The sequence below is a fragment of the Girardinichthys multiradiatus genome, chromosome 3 (genome assembly GCF_021462225.1).
Source record: "Girardinichthys multiradiatus isolate DD_20200921_A chromosome 3, DD_fGirMul_XY1, whole genome shotgun sequence".
Taxonomy (NCBI): Eukaryota; Metazoa; Chordata; class Actinopteri; order Cyprinodontiformes; family Goodeidae; genus Girardinichthys; species Girardinichthys multiradiatus.
This window is the reverse complement of record NC_061796.1, coordinates 46,793,012-46,812,131: the sequence shown is the minus strand read 5'-3', so window position 1 is coordinate 46,812,131 and position 19,120 is coordinate 46,793,012. Positions and strand designations below refer to the sequence as shown.

General features: G+C 41.4%; 2 protein-coding genes across 6 annotated transcripts in view; one reads left to right on the top strand and one right to left on the bottom strand.

Moving 5' to 3' along the window:
- Positions 1-9,817, top strand: part of fli1rs (Fli-1 proto-oncogene, ETS transcription factor-related sequence) — a 24,499-nt gene extending 14,682 nt beyond the window's left edge. For 2 of the 3 annotated variants that reach the window (XM_047360769.1, XM_047360770.1), the window contains exons 4-10: positions 2,343-2,546; positions 3,203-3,289; positions 6,204-6,275; positions 6,420-6,482; positions 7,944-7,991; positions 8,594-8,680; positions 8,909-9,817. In XM_047360769.1, the coding sequence (XP_047216725.1) occupies positions 2,343-2,546; positions 3,203-3,289; positions 6,204-6,275; positions 6,420-6,482; positions 7,944-7,991; positions 8,594-8,680; positions 8,909-9,432 (1,085 nt within the window). In that variant the 3' untranslated portion in view covers positions 9,433-9,817. The remainder of the gene's footprint in view (positions 1-2,342; positions 2,547-3,202; positions 3,290-6,203; positions 6,276-6,419; positions 6,483-7,943; positions 7,992-8,593; positions 8,681-8,908) is intronic. The other variant, XM_047360771.1, reaches the window with a different exon arrangement.
- Positions 9,625-19,120, bottom strand: zp3d.2 (zona pellucida glycoprotein 3d tandem duplicate 2). 3 transcript variants are annotated; one of them, XM_047360776.1, is made up of 9 exons: positions 18,529-19,120; positions 16,415-16,530; positions 16,207-16,310; positions 13,969-14,143; positions 13,773-13,878; positions 13,594-13,682; positions 13,433-13,506; positions 11,811-11,932; positions 9,625-11,472 (listed from the first exon to the last, which is right to left on the bottom strand). In XM_047360776.1, the coding sequence occupies exons 1-9, from the start codon at positions 18,991-18,993 to the stop codon at positions 11,458-11,460; spliced, it is 1,266 nt and encodes a 421-aa protein (XP_047216732.1). In that variant the 5' UTR covers positions 18,994-19,120; the 3' UTR covers positions 9,625-11,457. The 3 variants fall into 3 exon arrangements, with proteins under 3 accessions (XP_047216732.1, XP_047216728.1, XP_047216729.1); XM_047360772.1 differs by lacking the exon at positions 9,625-11,472 and having other exon boundaries at positions 11,558-11,932; XM_047360773.1 differs by lacking the exon at positions 9,625-11,472 and having other exon boundaries at positions 11,558-11,932; positions 13,594-13,679.

The window sequence follows — 19,120 nt, the reverse complement described above, 5'->3', positions numbered from 1 at the left end:
TGGAGATATCTCAGTGATCATGTCCAGCTATAAACGTACAGTAAATAATTTTACTGTATTTTACCGGCAGGGAACCAAACATGTTTCTGACGATAATCAACAAGAGCTGCAGAATTTTACTGGGTTTTGACCAACACGTTTGTGTTCATTTACAAAGAAAAATACAATTTATGACGCATTCGTAATAACTTATAATTCAACCTAAATGCAGTTATAGTGCTGTAAAAAAGTATTCACACCCTTAAAGATTTATTCTGTTTTTGCTTTTTATCTTAAATGTTAAAGACAACCAAAAGAAATAAAAAAGTAGTTTTTAAATTATGATTTTTAGGGGATAAAGCTCAACACCAACCAGGCCAAATGTAAAAAAGTGATCACACCCTAAACCTAATAACTGGTTGTTCCACATCTCCAAGTGTTTGCAGTAACTGTCTTTTCCATCACTGTGAGGAAGTCTGGCCCACTATGCTTTGCAGAATAGTTTTAATTCAACCACACTGGAATGTTTTCTACTCCTGGGAAGGTTCTCCACTGTTCCATGTTTGGATAATGGTTCTCACTGTGGTTCTCTGGAGTCCCAGAGCCTTAGAAATGTCTCTGTAAACCTTTCCAGACTCTCAGTAACCATCATCTGTTTGAGTTTCATTAGATCAGGCATGAGGGGCTGCTTTATGAGATCCTTTAGTCTACTTCATGTTGCCAGACAGGTTCTATTTGTGATTTATTGATTCTACAGGTCTGGGAGTAATCAGACCTATATATAATCAGATCACATACCAGTACTTTGTGACTAAAACTGATTATTTAGAGTACATAACATTATACAGTGTTTTACAAGAAACAATAATGTAAGCATTAGTGGATTAATGTATGCATATAAGTATACCAAAAATATGAGAAACTCTTTGTGCTTTTACGAAAGAGAAAAGTTTAAGTCAAAAAAATTATTTCTTAAAACATTTAATACAATTTAATAATCTGAATAATGATCTCAAAGTAATCAGCAGCCATTATGTTGCCACCAACATGCTGGAGAAATGTTGCAGTGTTCTTAGGTCACCTTGAATCCTTCACATATATTTCGTCATTATGGCCAAACAGCTCAATCTTTGTCTCCTCTCACCATAAAACAGAAATAATGTGGCGGTCTATGTGGGCAGTTGTACATTTTAACTTTGTAGGTGTTGACTTTGGTACCGGGCGACTCACTGTGGACCGTGACACCGATGTTTCAGCAGTGTCCAGTTCATGACTTGAGCCTTGATGGTTCCTGGGTTGTTCCTTAGTATCCAATCCACTTCTCTGTTATCTAATGTGGGACTGTTTTCCAAGATCTAGAAGAAGACCCAAAGTACTGACACATCTGAATAACTTGTTTTTCAATAAAGGTGTAAAAACTGATGATCCTAGAATCTGCAGATGTTTGGAAATGTCTCGAAATGGTTCTCCACCTCAGCTTTTCTTTGAGTTCCTTGGATTTTCCTATTAGATATCGGCCAGGTCAATGAGTGCTGTTCAAGCAAGTCATTCTTATGCTACAAAAACAAACTACCAGCAAACCTTAATCCCTAACCAGAAGTCATCAAGTTAGGAGACAGCTTATTCAGATGAATGTAAGTATATGTCTGTGAGGCTTAGAGAAAATGGTGTCAAACTTTGCACCCAGTTTCTAAAAAATCTGGATGTTTAATAACAAGCTTCAGATAGAAGTTCCTCTACCTCTAACAAATTCATCTGCTGACTGTGGAGCTGTTTCTGTCCGCGCTGAACGTAAACGTCTCACTTGTTTCACAGCTGCTAACATACATGGTTGTGTGTAGTAAATCTGATATGAGCAGAATACTCTGAGCCTGTTTCAAGTGCTAAACATGTTTTCTGTTTCACAGCTCGGTTGTCCTCAGCTTATCACCAACATTATAATCAGTATGAAAATCACAAGCATCACTGAGCAGTTTCCACCGTTCTTTACCACATTCATGTCCTCCAAACTAACGTTAAATAGCTGCTCCTCATAGTTCCTCTGTATGACTCCACCCTTTCTTTCACTTTACTAATGGTAATGCATCTCAAAGTAGAAAACACAACATGCATGTAATTAATTAGCATGTCCACCTTGAGCACACGTTAAGCTATTTGCGTTTAACTTAAGGTGACCTCAGTCAAACCTTCTCAGACATTTTATCTGAAAACAGAAAGTTAGGGGAAAAATAGTTATTGCACAAAGTTTCTTTTTTATGTTGAATTTTTATTAGAATTAAGATTCTCTGCATCAAAGCAAAAAAGTAGAAAGGTGTCAGTATGTTGATGCAGCTCTCCCTCCCTTTTCCCAACTCTCATTCTAGATCCCGAGGTCTGGACCCAGGACCACGTCCGACAGTGGCTGGACTGGGCCATCAAGGAGTACGTCCTGGAGGAGGTGGACGTGGTGCTCTTCCAGGCGCTGGACGGGAAGGCGCTGTGCAAGATGAGCAAAGACGACATGATGCGGCTCACATCGGCCTACAATGCAGACATCCTGCTCTCTCACCTCAATTACCTCCGGCAGAGTAAGGCAAACCTTTCTGTGCTGCAGATAACATTGGGACCTGATGATCTGCTGCTAGATTTCATTATATTGACAAGATCCTGCTGCAGATTATTTGTATTCATTAATGCATAGTTTAGGTTGAGATTTTCAGGTACTTTAAAAGAAATTAGCCCCTATTTCAATATTTGCCCAGAAAAAGCACGTTTTCTGCATGTAATAAAACATTTAACCTGAAAGTATTTGGTTTGATACGTGGAAGAAATAAAATGTAACATTAAAACTGACAGCACAGTGTGAAGATGTTTACAGCGTCAGGTGTCAAGTCTTGTTTTTTTAACAATTTCAAGCTATGAACTGCTGCACTGGAAACCGAATTTGTGGTCGTTCATGATGAATTTGGATTTTTACCATGTCACTGTCGATGCAGCTGATCGAGCTTCTGCAAATCACTGCAACAATCATTCTAAGTTGTTTTTTCAAGAAAAAACTGAGGCTGCAGGCCTGTCTGGAAAACTTGAAAGAATTGATGTGCATCTATTAAAGATGTAACAGCTAATTTACCTTCTGGATTCAGATGTTTGGAGAAGGAAAATCATGATTTTTAAGCTGCTTCGTGGATTTTGGTTAACTGTCTCAAAAGATTCATTTAATTTATCTCTTCATGTTTTGCCTCAGGTAGCCCTACATTCTCATACCCCACAACTCCCACCAACAGCACACCTCCACCACAACCTCCACAGCCCCGACTACAAGTAAAAGCAGGTGAGATTTCCACTTTCATCACACAAAAACAATCAAGAGGAACTTTTTCCTATTAGCTTCTATAGTATTGCAAATGTCTGAAACGCTGTTTACCTGTTTTATACCTCTTGTTCCTGAAGGTTCGATCATTAAACAGAGCTTGGCATAATTTAACCCAAAATATGTATTTCTAGTCACTTATAGGAGTTATAACAAAGTGTGCTACTGTTACATGATGGGTGTGCCTCAAGGATGTACGTTCGGCCCCGTTATTTTACAACTGCATGCTGGCAGCTGAGGAACGAACTCCTGCTGTGGGAGATGGTTGAGTGTCTTGACCAATCATGTTTTTATTTAAATATTAGACACAACATTTTAGGATCTTTTGTGGATCCTCGGGACAGATTCTAGCAACAGAGATTTTTCATTTGGAGTCACAACATCAAGAAAATGTCCAAATCCATTTAAACAATTTGGTAGTTTTGATTTCTTTTAGTCTACAGGTGCCACCAAAATACATTTTCTTCATGGATAACCTGCTTGGGGCAGGCCAGTGAATTGGCTTTCAAACCTCCAGAATTTCTTCATAAACAAGCTAATCATATTACTAACTACATCATCCGTAACATCAGTATTCAAATCACCTGCAGCATCTTCAATCTCAACTGGAACAGAGAATAATGTTGGTTCTCTGCGGGTTTTGCCTCCTCTTGTCAGTGTGAAAAATCTTTTTTCAAAATTCAGGCTTTCCAGAATTGCAATTAGATTCTTCCTAATTCAGTTTTACCAAAATAAAAATGAACACAGCCTGTTAGGTAATAAAATCAAATCAAATTGCGGCTTCCGTATGCAGAATCTGGAACATTACACAGACTTCTTGAATTAAATTATTAATTTGCCATACATTAATAAGTCAACATCCTGCTTTAACCTCATTAAAGCTTTTTTTAGCTCATATTTTTGCTTTCAATGTGACAAAGTGTGAAGGAAAGGCAGAGACGCACCAATCAGGAGTCTTCGGACAGTTACTAGATTCCAGTTTTCTTTGAGGTCTTATGTTCTGATTTTAATTTTCATTTAAAGGACTAAAACATTTCCCCAATCATTAGTGTGAACTTTAAATCAACAATTATTTGTAAAAAAAAAAAACAATTAGTAAAAGAAAAAATGTGTCCTGCAGATTGGTTGATAGAATAATAGTTTTTAATCAGAAAATTAAGATTCCCTCGATTTTGGCACCAAGACGTGACCATTACCATCTGATCCAAAATAACTTGTGGTTTGTTGGTTTGATAATAGGCTAACAAAGTGTTAGCTTAATTCATGACCCATTTTTCCTTTAGTTTGTGTGATATTGAGCATCTCTTCTGTTCCTGCTGATGAGTTTATCCAAAAAGTTTAGATGGACTGTAAAACAACCCCTTTATGGACTCTGATTGTTGCCACTTGGAGGGTTAGCATGGTGTCTGATGTTCACAGATGACACACTGATCTAATAAGGAAAACACAGCAGGTGGAGGAGAGCCTGGCGAGGTAGAGGTATGCTCTACAGAGAAGATCGACAAAAGACAGAAACAAACAATGTGTGTGGAGAAGAGAGACAGTCGGAGCAATGAAGCTGCCAGGAACAGAGGAACTGAAGGTGGAGGAGTTTAAGCACCTGGACTCAACCATCCAAAGCAGGCAGCTGTGCACAAGAGAAGGGAGGAAGAGAACAGGTAGGGTTGAGTAGATGAAGATGAGGGTCATGGGTGACAGAAGGGTGGTTGCAAATGAAAAGAAAGGTTTCCAAGATGGTGGCGAGAGATGATTTAGAGAATGTTAGGCTCAGGTGGTTTGGACGTGTGTAGAGGGCAAATAGTGGCTATATTGGACAAAAGAGGTCAATTATGAAGCTGCCAAGGAGGAAAAGAGGAAGACCACAGAAAAGGTTCATGGATGTAGTGAATGAGGTAATGGAGAGGGTTGGGGCGACACTGGAGGATGTTTGGCTGGGGAGAGATGGAGATGGATCGTCTGCTAAAGGTATCATTGAGCAGCTTCACCTGAACACAGTGATTCAGTAAAACCACCAGAGTGCTTGGAGGCCCAGCAGAACGTTTACCTGTCAGGTGTAGATGAAGACTTTTGCTCAAACCTTTTCTAAATGCGACCAACGGTGTTGAGTTTCACACGTTTGTGAGCAGAATGACTAACATCCTGTAAACATGTCTCATTTAAATGTTTCAAAGGCCAAAGAGATAAAATAAAATCTCACCTTTACATTTATGCATCTTCATCTGAACAACAGGAAAGCTTCTATTCAAACTGTATTAATGAATCAATCCGGATCTGCAGGATGAGCTACTCTATTTACCTGCTGGATGGTAAGAGAGAACTTCCCCACAAGGGAAAGAAGTCACTTCAAACTTTGCACGATTCAAATTCATGCAAAAGATCTTTCTGCATTTCATAACTGCCACCGTTTCCTGTGAGTCACACAGACTGGTGTGAAATAAAAGTCAAAGAAAAGCAGCAAGGAACTTTCTTGATTGATTTAGGGATATAAGAATAACGTGCTGAGTTTCAGAAACACGTTTGCACGGTATCTAAAGTCTAAAAGGCTCCTTTTGCACGACACAAACTTCTGTTGACAAAAACTGTGACGAGTCCAAAACTCAACAGCCAGTTTCAGACAGGAAACAGCTGCGCCGACAGAGGAAATGGGGGGTATGGGTCCTGCTCCTGGGACACAATCCATTTCATCTGCTGGTGGCCCGAAACAAAAGAACGCTCACCCAAGAAGAAACTGTGGGTCATCTTCAGACCTCCAAACTCTTATCGTGTTGGTCTCTGGTTGCTTCCTTCCTTTTCCAGCAGAGCCGGTTCTACTTCAAACACATGTTTGTGTCACCAACATCCAGTTTCATCCTTTTTTCTCCTTGTGTTGCTGCAGAAAGCAGTTTTGATGAGATCAGCCGCAGGAACAGCTGGCCAACCAACACCATGACGGCCACAGTGCCTAAAGGTAGGACTGACCATACGTGGAAATGTAACTCCCGACGGGTTTAGCCATGCATGAACACAGGACCAAGTTTACAGAAACAGATTTGCAGATTTCACAGCTGATCAAACAGTTTCATCCATATTAAATCCATCTATTGGTCTCCAGGTTCTCCAATCGAGCACCAACACAACAGCAGGGTAACCGATCCTGCGCCAAGAGTTATTCAAGGTACCAACAACTCACACAATTTCTGACTTCATTAAAGCAAAAATGTGTTTTGGGTGTACCCTGGGTTTTGGCCCCCCCGAACTGATTGGGCCTTTGTTTCTGAAACATGCAACATTTTGTCATTGAGTTATAAAAAAAGAAAACTGGAAATGACGCAAAAAGCTTCATTTTCTTTCAGTTGTGAATATTCCATGTTGTAACAGGGTGTCCTGGCATTCTGAAGATCTTTTTAAAATACCCTAACAGAACATTATCTTGGTGCAATTGCTGAAAGAACTGGGTTGGCATTAGTCTAGGGGTTGAAACTAGTCAATAATGGGTTCAATTCCAGAAATTTACACCCCTGAGATTTTGAGATGCCTGGCATTTCACGTCCCCTCCACGCCTCCTTCAGTTCATCAGGGCTGGCTTTTTTAGGAGAGCTCACATCTTCTTGAGATGTGACTGGTTGGATTAGTCATGGATGAAGAGCCAGATGCAACTTAATGAGGTGATCATCATTGCAGTCCTGTCACGAACAGTGGATATCATCTGGTTTTCCAGGTCTGTTCTTGTAGAAAGTCTGAAGAGCCTCTGATTAAGACCACTTTCTACATTTCAAGAAGGTCTGGCTGCTTGAAAGAGAAATACGGCAGAAAAGGTTTATGTCTGGACTGAGAATTTTCACATTAACATTCCTAAATCACTTCAGTCAAAGAAGTTTATAAAAAGAAAAGCAAAAATCAACAAGACAACAGTTTTGCTTCTGCACGAGTCAAACTCTCAGGTCACAGACGGTTGGTGGAACTGTGTGTGGCCAAATGGTTCCAGTTTCTCAGTGTCTTCTTCCTGAATGAAGGCAGAATGGAGACGGGGGCTAATGGGTGGATGTGGCTTTGTCTGCCATCGTGAGGGTGTAGCTCCATTCTGTCGAGGATGAAGAAGGAGCTGAGCTGATAGGGTAATCTCTGGAATTAGCTGGTCCAGCTATCCTCCGACCCTCACCAATGATAAGGTGATAATGACCAAAAGAACGAGATCCTGGATTAAAGCTGCTGAAATGAGCTTGATCTGTAGAGTGGATGCTCTTCCTTGAAGAGGGTTAAGATGAGGAGCTTGCTCATCCATGGAGGCCTTTAAGACAAGCTGCTGCTTCTTTGAGGCAAAAAGGAGTCAGCTGAGTTGGTTTAGACAGCTAATCAGAATGCAACCTGGACATCTTTCCTTAGGTGTTGTAGATGCATCCCATTTAAAGAACATCCAGGTGCAGACCTAGAACTTAGTGGAAGAATTATAAATGACTTGGGATCCTGCAGAAGGAGCTGGGGAATGGAGAGGGAGGTCTGGGTTTACCTACAGGATCTGTTACCTTTGTTACCAAATATTGGAAAGTGAGTCAGTGGGAAGCTGGATTGCAGACAGTGGAAACCAGGTTTAATTAAAAAATGACTAGCGATCAAACAAAAATATTCTTTTCTGCAGATCCGTATCAGACGTTAGGACCCATCAGCAGCCGACTGGCCAATCCAGGTATGAATCTCTAAACCAAAAAAACACTTATGAAACAAATGAGGCCTTTACACTGTCTGCTTTGGCAAAATGATTTAATAAAGTCCAGCAAGCAAGGGCTGGCAAAAACACAGAAACATCATGGAATGATTGTCAGCCTCAGTTTTCCCAAGGATCCGGCTGAATAGTCAAACACCTCAAACCCCATCACGATGTCCTAAACCTCTGACCTTTTTCTAGGAGAAAATTTAGAATCCAAAGAAGCTCAACTGATTTAGCTTTGCAGGCCCAAAACTACACATGCTAAACTACGCGGCAACGGGTTCAACTAATCTGTTCCTTTCACCCAATCAGAAGCTTCTGATTTCATTCATCTGAACATAACATAACCTTCAGTCACATCCATGAAGGATGGTCCAGTGTTTCCTGAGCTAAAGGAGATGATATAGGAAGCGCTGAAGCTCATTTCCTCAACATGTAAAGAATCAATCCAGCTCTTATCAAGGCTGCTTAGACACTTCCAGGTCATTTCACTCCTTCAGGAATCTTGGACTATTCAGCCGGACCTGAAATCAGACTTCCATCTCACCAAAGTGACTGTTTGCCCTTCTGTTTCCTCACAGAAGGCCAAGTCCTCAGCTCAACCAAGAACCGAACAGGCAAACAAAGTCCGTACAAGCTGCCTGACCCCAGCGCTCACAGGCCTGTGGGTAGGTTTCTGCCCTATTGTTCGTCTCCTCCTCCTCCAAGCCTCACAGTGAAAAGGTCACATTTGGTGAAATGAATAACCCTCTGACCTGATCGATCAGTGTTCTTTTCAGAGCTGTTTCTGCACCTATTTTAAGGTTTAGCTGCTGCTTGTGGCGTAACGTTTAAAAACAAGGTAAAGGAAAAATCCACCTTCAGGTCCAAGTTTAAAACTCCTTGTCTCCTCGCAGGCTCCGGTCAAATCCAGCTTTGGCAGTTCCTGCTGGAGCTCCTGTCCGACAACAACAACGCTGGCATCATCACCTGGGAGGGTACCAATGGCGAGTTCAAGATGACCGACCCAGACGAGGTGGCCAAGCGCTGGGGCGAGCGCAAGAGCAAGCCCAACATGAACTACGACAAGCTGAGCCGCGCCCTGCGCTACTACTACGACAAGAACATCATGACGAAGGTGCACGGCAAACGCTATGCCTACAAGTTCGACTTCCAGGGTATCTCGCAGGCGCACCAGAACCACGGGGCAGACACCGGGATCGTTAAGTACCCGACTGAGATGTCTTACGTCCAGCCGTACCACAGCCACCAACCCAAAATGAACTTCATGAGCGGACATCCTGCTCCTATGCCAGTCTCCCCTGGGAACTTTTTTAGCCCCCCATCAACGTACTGGAACTCAGCCAACAGCCCCATCTACCCTGGATCAGCTATGACCCGACATCCAGCGGCTCACTCTCACCTGAGCTCATATTACTGATGACGGGACGACCCGGAGAGGAACCAAAGTGCTGACCCGAGCTGAACCCAGTCTGAGCAAGAAGGCGACATAATACTATGGTGCATTTTCCTACTAGGCATTATCACACCTTGAGAGTGGCATTCTCCTGCTCAGAACCAGAACAGAGGGCTAGACTCAGACTATGAACATTCAGACAGCACAGTGTATGCATTCAGTTAACATTTTCATTCAGTCTGTAAGTAGTTTTGTTTGATAGAACCTGTTATAAACTGTTTTATGATTGTTGGTATTACTGCAGTAAAAAAAACAAGTTATCACATTTATAGATGACTTTTTGTAAAACAATCTGTACAGAATCGTTTTCACGAAACAATAAAACATTTATGCATTATCTGTAGCTAAACATGCTTCCGTTTCTCTTTGTAAGAACATTAACATGTTTTTATATGACTTGTCTGGTAAAAATCCATCTCAGGTACACTAACTGGTTAAAACTAATTTGTAAAATTCTGATTTCTTTCTTTAAAAAATAAAATATGCATATTTCACTTTCTGGACAAATTAAAATTCCAACTGTCAAAACAATAAAATGTTTCAAGTAAAATAAAACTATTTTTAAAAACAGACCAAAGTGATGGAGCGGTCACAATCCTGCAGGTTCAATTAAACAGAACCACAACATGCATCCTTTGCTCTTTAAGGAGAAAACCTTTAGGTCACTAACATGAAAATATAACATGCACCACATCCCCGGATTAGCTGGAGTTTTTCTTCACGATCATTTCAAACAAATGACAGCTGTTTATAATGAAATCATTAAAAGAATAAACGTCTGACTTTCTGTAAGAGGTGATAGTTAAATTATTCATACAGGAGTACTGCTTTATAGCTGCCATTAAGTGATCAATAATTATATGAGGAGCAGAGACATCACACCGTGTGGTAGAGAGCAGTAGGTGCTACACAGCTCCGCAGTAAACAGAATATCACTGATATTTCAAAATGATTCGTTGCATGATTAAGCATGATTAGCATATCTCACAATGGTTGCTATGCTGTGAAATTTTTTTCCAACACATCTGTTGTCACTGTGGGTGTGATCTGACCCACAGTGACAACTTCCACACCAAAGAGTGCCATCACAGAAACCACGTATGGTGCAATCGCTGAGCAGAAATAGATCTGATTATTTTGCTTCCAACTGGGAGGTCAGAACCAATCAATAAAGCTTCAAATCAGATACAAAAAGTCAGAAAATCCTAATAGGACAACATAAAGAAAAATATCTGCTTCATTCATACGTTCTGGTATAAAATGGGGAACCCTTAATCTTTGGCTCGACCAATCGGTCCTTGGATTCAGGAGCAGCGCTTTAGCTTTCATCTGGTTTGTGGAACAGTGGACCAGATTTTCTCCTTCATGGACCTGCTGATGGAGGTCTGGGGAGTCTCATTTTCCTGTTCAAAAGTGTTTCGCTGATCTGCAGAAGAACTGGAAAATATACCAGGTGTCATGATGTAATTTGTGAGAGAGACTGTGAGAATATGGGTCCCTGATTTGCTTGTTGGGACTACCTGCTCTATTTTCAGCAGCTAGTCAGACTCCTTTCCAATGTAGGACTGCTCCTCATGTCATCCTGGTTTGCGGTTTTCACTGACAGGATCTGTGAAGCAGCCAGGATGAGTCAGATCCTCCTAATCTGAGGCAGTGAATCTGTACTGGAAAACCATGGACTGCTCCCTCCTGGACGGATGTGAGAAATTGCCCCTAATGGGGGAATTCAAGTGTCTTAGTCTCTCAGTTTACTGGTCCATCTGCATTCCTACCCCCACATGAGATTGTGATACATCGATCATGCTTAAAAGTAACAGATCCTGGATATAAAGAGTTGAAATCAGCTTTAGATGAGGCGAGGAGCTCCATCATTGAGGACATCTTGGAGTAAAGTTACCGCTACTCCTCCTCCTCATTGAAAGAAGTCCACTGAGACGGTTTGGACAGCTAATTCAGAGGCATTCCTTTAGAGGTCTCCACAGGAATGTTCTACTGGAAGAAGACCTTCAGACAGATCCAGAACTCACTGAACTGAATGCATAAACAGTTTGTTCCAGGTTTTATTTCCTGGTCAGAAAGTAAACACTGATTTCACTCAAATATTTGTTTTATTCACCAGGTTTTCCAAATAACTAAACTTATAGCAAAACAGAAGCTTTAAAGACTGAAACAGGTCAGTTTACCAAATTTTCTAGTCAAAAATCAAAGATGTCTTCAAATATTGCTTGAGGTTCAGAGAGCTTGTCCTCGCCCTCCACCAGAGAGGAGCCTTTCACCCACCTCCCCTCACCTTCCTCCTCCCCCATGTGAACACCAACCACTTTCTCAGGCCGTGGCTTCACCTCGGTCGTCCCTGCGGTCGTTTCTGCTCTGGTGGTTCCCGCTGTCTTCCTCTCTTTGTTTGGAGCTGTGAATTTGTCTTCAGGATCTATTGTCCAAGACGTGCTGCTGATGACTTCAGCCTCTGAAATAAAAACATATATTTGACTTTTTAGTGAAACTTTAGCCAGATTAGTTAGGTATTTTGTCACTGTTGAGAATGTTTAATGCAGTAAGTTCAATTATCGCTAAACTGAGCTGCACTGCTAAGACAGAACATCATCTGTATGACGTATAACAGTTAACTTACAAGCGCTAATCCAAAGGACCTGATTAACTGTTTGCTGCTGTGGAGCACACAGGTACGTGTTAACCTGACGCCAAGTCAGAAAGACATCAGCAATGACCATAAATAAGTAAATTGTAAATAAATATTTAAATAAACCCTTTCTTAAGCAGAGCTCACATTTTTAGGAACTTTGAACTGATTGATACTTTTTTTTACATAAGCAACATGAAGGGAACTTAGCTCACCTTGACGTCATCTAACGCCGTTCCATTCAGGGGTGACCTACAGATCTACACTTTGTTCTTCAGGGACAAACAATGGATATTTCATGCAGGAAGAGCTGAAGCGCTTTCCTTCAATGCCTGTGCTGCGTGTCTGAGTGAGGACTCATTTTAGTAACATTGGACTTTGCGTCTCTCCTCGCTCCTGTCCTGACTCTGCCGCCTTCGGTTCAACAACCAACAGATTAAACTCATTTTCTTCTGCACTTGTCTCTTGTCTATGGGCGGGAGATGCAGACAGGCAGAAAAGCAGAATAGGGGGAATAGCCTAAATAGCACCTAATTTACAGAATTAAATATTTTGTCAGAAAACTGACTTAAACAGAGTCAGGATTTATTAAAGAGCAACATTCTGGAGTTTAAGTGACCGCGATAACAAACACTGCCTTCATTAGAGTTCGAGTCCCGACCCAGGAGGCCTGTGCTGCATGACCTTCCCAATTAGAAAAATACTGAACATGCATGGTTTGCAAGGTTGAAGGCGAAAGCTTCTTCTCTTTAAAAACAAGATGGCAGCAGGATTTAGGTTTTAAAGCTGCATCTGAACGAAGGACAAGACTTCTGGAACAACATCCTCTGGATGGATGAGACCAACACAGAACTGTTTGTGCGGATATGTTGTGTTTGGTTTTCTCTACATATAGTGCTGTGCATTATAGCCAAACATCTTATACCAGATGTCCAGCACAGCATCTAAAACAGATGGCCTAGTCAAAGTCTCTATCTAAATCCGATTGAAACGCTGTGGTGGGGCCTTGAAAGAGTCATGCACAAACAAAGATGTGCAAACCTCAATGAACTCAAACACTGTTGGAAAGAAGAGTGGACCAGAACTGTTGGAAGAGTGGACCAGAACTCCTCCACAACAACGTGAAACACTGATAACGTCAGACAGAAAAGCTGCTGGGAGTTACTGCTGCTGAAGGAGCCGTTTCTGTACCTTAGTTTAATTTATTTAATGGATCAATAATCATAAAAAATAATAATGTGCTGTATGACTGCTTCATGTTTGCTGCCAGTGGCATATTAAGGGTAATGTTTAAGATAATTAAAAACTAGAGAGTTAACGACTAACCTCCTGATTCATCCGAGCTGCAGCTGGAATCACAGCAGTCGCACACCGAGTTTGACCCAAAAAGCTCAACCCACCTGCAGAAAGACCAGAACCATAATTCGATCCCTCAATAATTCACAAGATTTATTTATTCCTTGGATTTCTTTCTGTGAAAAATCAACCTTCTGGCTTTTGTGTCATAGTTGCAGGACTTTGCTGTTGGTGTCGGAGCTGAACTCCCCACAAACATGCTGCAATGCATGTAGAGCTGCTGCACGAGAAAGATTCAGATTTCTCTTAACTACTCAGAGCAAAAGACTTGGGTGCAAAAGTCTTAAGGTGAAAAACGAATTTTGCTCACCTGACCCGCCACTCCCTTGAAGACGAAGGCATCAACAGAAAATCTCACTGCGTTGTTTTTGTGCGGGATGAATCTGGAGCGCCTGTTCTTGCTTTCAACCATACATCTGTATCATCAGGTGGACAAAAGGGAGGAACACAATCAAATGTTTTTCTTTTAACATTTTCATTTTAAATAAATGCCAGATGAAGATTACCCAAAGTTAGTTATGACTGGAAACTGAGGCGCGGAGGTGTGGGACTCCTCTGGAGTCACGTAACATGTGTGGATGTACAGTCGCTCAGCAGTGGACAAGGCTTCAGCCTCAGCAACAAAGTACATAGGCTCCCCAAGGATAAAGTGATCAGACCTGGAGAGCTTGTCCCACTGAGCTGAAGACAAATAAAATGCACATCAATGGAAATCCCTGGTTTTAACATTTAGGAAAAAAAAGAAAGAGCATACTTTATGATATTTGCACTGGGAGCTGTTTGGGCTGAGGTCGAGAAACATGTAGTGATACCAAAGTGTCCAGATGGACTGCGGGGTAATACAATGAAGAGTTGTGTTATTTTGGCCAATTTAGGAGGAATAAGAGAGATAGCCTGGAGATCTAATAGACAGGCACCAAAGCCAGGGATTTAAAAGCTCTGTGTGGTGAGCTCAGGAAGTATCTACAGGTCCTTCTCTAAATATTAGCATATTGTGTTAAAGTTCATTATTTTCTATAATGTAATGATGAAAATTTAACATTCATATATTTTAGATTCATTGCACACTAACTGAAATATTTCAGGTCTTTTATTGTCTTAATACGGATGATTTTGGCATACAGCTCATGAAAACCCAAAATTCCTATCTCACAAAATTAGCATATTTTATCCGACCAATAAAAGAAAAGTGTTTTTAATACAAAAAACATCAACCTTCTAATAATCATGTACAGTTATGCACTCAATACTTGGTCTGGAATCCTTTTGCAGAAATGACTGCTTCAATGCGGCGTGGCATGGAGGCAATCAGCCTGTGGCACTGCTGAGGTCTTATGGAGGCCCAGGATGCTTCGATAGCGGCCTTTAGCTCATCCAGAGTGTTGGGTCTTGAGTCTCTCAACGTTCTCTTCACAATATCCCACAGATTCTCTATGGGGTTCAGGTCAGGAGAGTTGGCAGGCCAATTGAGCACAGTGATACCATGGTCAGTAAACCATTTACCAGTGGTTTTGGCACTGTGAGCAGGTGCCAGGTCGTGCTGAAAAATGAAATCTTCATCTCCATAAAGCTTTTCAGCAGATGGAAGCATGAAGTGCTCCAAAATCTCCTGATAGCTAGCTGCATTGACCCTGCCCTTGATAAAACACAGTGGACCAACACCAGCAGCTGACACGGCACCCCAGACCATCACTGACTGTACTTGACACTGGACTTCTGGCATTTTGTCATTTTCTTCTCCCCAGTCTTCCTCCAGACTCTGGCACCTTGATTTCTGAATGACATGCAGAATTTGCTTTCATCCAAAAAAAGTACTTTGGACCACTGAGCAACAGTCCAGTGCTGCTTCTCTGTAGCCCAGGTCAGGCGCTTCTGCCGCTGTTTCTGGTTCAAAAGTGGCTTGACCTGGGGAATGCGGCACCTGTAGCCCATTTCCTGCACACGCCTGTGCACGGTGGCTCTGGATGTTTCTACTCCAGACTCAGTCCACTGCTTCCGCAGGTCCCCCAAGGTCTGGAATCGGCCCTTCTCCACAATCTTCCTCAGGGTCCGGTCATCTCTTCTCGTTGTGCAGCGTTTTCTGCCACACTTTTTCCTTCCCACAGACTTCCCACTGAGGTGCCTTGATACAGCACTCTGGGAACAGCCTATTCGTTCAGAAATGTCTTTCTGTGTCTTACCCTCTTGCTTGAGGGTGTCAATAGTGGCCTTCTGGACAGCAGTCAGGTCGGCAGTCTTACCCATGATTGGGGTTTTGAGTGATGAACCAGGCTGGGAGTTTTAAAGGCCTCAGGAATCTTTTGCAGGTGTTTAGAGTTAACTCGTTGATTCAGATGATTAGGTTCATAGCTCGTTTAGAGACCCTTTTAATGATATGCTAATTTTGTGAGATAGGAATTTTGGGTTTTCATGAGCTGTATGCCAAAATCATCCGTATTAAGACAATAAAAGACCTGAAATATTTCAGTTAGTGTGCAATAAATCTAAAATATATGAATGTTAAATTTTCATCATGACATTATGGAAAATAATGAACTTTATCACAATATGCTAATTTTTTGAGAAGAACCTGTAGTTCACATTGGTGCTGAATTTACTAGTGAAAAAAAATGCGTTTAACTGACAAGCTATTTTCTGTTCAGTTTTAAATACAAATGAGAAATCTTTACGGAAACAAAAACAAACTTTCTTTTTGGGTTTTGATGCGAAACTGGAAGCATTGCTCTTGCCAAGCAAATCTTTACCATTTCTTGGTGTCAGAACAAATTTAGCTGCGTTCTTCATTTTCTTCTGGACCTTCTGCACCTGCACCTTTGGAGTGTATCCAACTTTATATGAATAAACAAACCTAAACAGTTAAACATAAGATGCATGTTAAAAAACACAAAATCAAACATGATTTTGGCTCTGTGATGAAATGCAGAATTAATCCCAGTTTTAATCCAGCCTCACCTGTTAAAATAGCAAGCCACCGGAACGCTGAAGGGCACCGTTCGTCTGATTGGTCCTGTGGGTTTTGGTGGGTCATAATGCAGCATGTTGAAGTAAACCATCCGATTATTGATCACCTGTAGACGAAGTAGGAAAACATGTCAGTTTAGTCCTTTTACATTTCTGATCCGACCTGCTGGATATGAACCTTTGGAACACAGCTGACTCATTGTTGATCCAGTTTGTTGGGTTCTGTTTCTGAGAACTGACCACGGGTTCTCAAAGGGGTTCTGATCTTGAGGGAGTTTTCCTGACCACAGGTCAAGTCTGTTCTTGGTCAGAATTGGGAGGAAGCCCAGTACCTTGGATGAGGAGCACCCCACAAATGGATGGGATCAGGACGTTTCATTGTTGGGACCACACAGAACTCATGGTAGCTCGCAGCTTTTTCTTTCTACAGATTTTCTCCAATCAGGGTTAGGATTCATCAGAGAAAATGTCTTCCAGTCTTTTGCTATCCATCTTTGTGCTTCCTACAGAATTTCAGTCTGCCTTTGATGCTTGTTTTAAGAAGAAGTGTTTTCTTTGTTGCGTTTCTTGTCCAAAGTGCTCCTCATCAACATGTACCTGCTACATAAATTACCTTTATGTCACTGCATTGTACTTTTCCTATTATGTCTCTTTTTCTTTTTTTTTCCCCATGTACAGCACTTTGAATTGTCTTGCTACTGAAATGTGCTATAAATAAACTTGCCTTGCCTTACCAATGCTCACCAAGCTCTGCACTGGCGGCAACACAGTTCTGTAAGAGGAGATGGTCCCTCTTGGATGTCCTGAAGCCTTCTTCTCTGCAGCTGAACCTCTCAACTAGAAGTTCTTAATGTTTCAGAGAACTGTTCTTTCTGCTACAATGTTCTCAGCAGTGGTCTCTTGCAAGTGAGGCTCTTATAAAATAAGCTTGCCAAGCAAATAAAACTCTGTTGAATTAATTTGACTCACTTACATAATAATTAAAAGCAATCTTCACAGGTGCAGAGTTTGTAAAACACAACATGTGTTTCAGAACAAAAACCTTTGTCCACGACTGTCAAGTACAACAAAACTAAAGTTTCTGATTAACTCCTTTATCATATTAAAGGGTGAAAAAAACTTTGGAGTTTCTGAGACCAATTAGAATGAGCTCCAGTTCCAAAGATACAATACTTGGATTTGTCACATCTGTACTGAATTTTCCTCAACTAGACAAGAGTCTAGAAAACAGAGATTGGCCTAATTGTCAGATTTAAAACCACATTCTTTCTGTACATTTCAGATCTGGATCCTTTTTGACTCGTCAGGAAAATGCAAAACTATGTTTCTGAAAATACAAAAATTGGCCATTTAAATATTTTTAGCTGCGTTGTTCATTTTCTTCAGGACCTTCCACATGTTTGCAACATTTGAGTTTTAAGTCACAACATCACATTTGTTTGAAAAAGTTTAAACTTAACAACTTAAACAATAAAAAAAAGCACTAATGAACTGGTGGATTGGTCAGAGACTGGAAATGGGCCAGTTTTTCCTTGATCTGCTCTGATCAGTGAAAAACCGAAAAACTGCCATTAAATTAAGTTTATTAATGCATCAACCAACAGCTCATAATTTGCCACTAATTATCTTGAGTTTACTAAAACCTAGATAAAGATTACGAATGTGTGCCTTGATGCACTAAAATATTTCTGCTTTATGTGTCCTTAGAAGAAAAGATCCCACTGGTGAAAATTGACAGAGAAAAGAAAACTGGAAATTGGTATCAGCTGAGAAAAGTCCGAATCTTCACAAGAGATCATGTATCTTTGGTTTAAAATTAATTAGAATACAACATTTTACAGTCATAGAGACTAAGTTTACTGAGTTTAAATGTGTTCACACAGGAAATCAGCTGGTTAGGAAGTTAAATTTAGAAACTAACAGAATATTAAGATTGTTTCAGTAAAATTTCTTCCAGAAAAAGATCCCAACATGCTGAAAGACAGATGATCAGAAAACTTCCTGATACCTACAGGCTACACAAGTTATTATAATTTATTTTATCATATATTTGAGTCTGGTTGATTTTAAAATGATCTCTGCGGTTCTGTAGGGTTCAGACTCACGGTACGCTTGGTTCCACACATGCGCAGATCATATTCAAAGTAAAGGTGATCGTCAGTAGATCTGCTGACTCTGCAGGTCCCGAGCTTGAGGTGAGAACCTGGTTCTCCGGAGCCCAGAACGCTCCTCTCCACCTGCAGCTGCATCTTGTTGCGCTCACAGGAAGTCCTCACGGTGGCCCCCGACACGCTGGGCGGACCGCTGGCGTAGGGCCACACCGGCAGAAGCAGCTCTCGGACGGGCTGTGGTAAAGCCTCCTGTCCGCTGCCTCTGGCTGGAGAAAAAAGGTCCATCCGCACCAACGGCAGGTCCGAGTCCAAATACATGGGCAGGCTGAGGTACCTGTGCTGCAGCAGGATCGCTGTTTGCCCCCTCGGCAGCAGGTGGAGGGTTCGGTTTGAGCTTTGGACCGTCTGAAAGGCTTGATGAGCGGAGGAAAGCAGGAGGAACAGCAGCCTGAGAAACATGATCAGGTTATAAATAGAACACTATTTAATTAAGCGCTGAAACTTCACTTTGTTCCCACTGATCCGTTCTCTGATCCCGCGGTCCAATTAGGAACACCTGCTGGCCAACAGGAGGCGAAGTGGTGCC

Coding starts and splice junctions, on each gene's coding strand:
- zp3d.2 (XM_047360772.1), bottom strand. CDS start 18,993: ATGTTTCTCAGGCTGCTGTTCCTCCTGCTTTCCTCCGCTCATCAAGCC. Junction 16,311..16,414: donor GTGGCTTGCTATTTTAACAG/GTGAGGCTGGAT, acceptor TTAACTGTTTAG/GTTTGTTTATTCATATAAAG. Junction 13,683..13,772: donor TCAAGGGAGTGGCGGGTCAG/GTGAGCAAAATT, acceptor TTTCTCGTGCAG/CAGCTCTACATGCATTGCAG.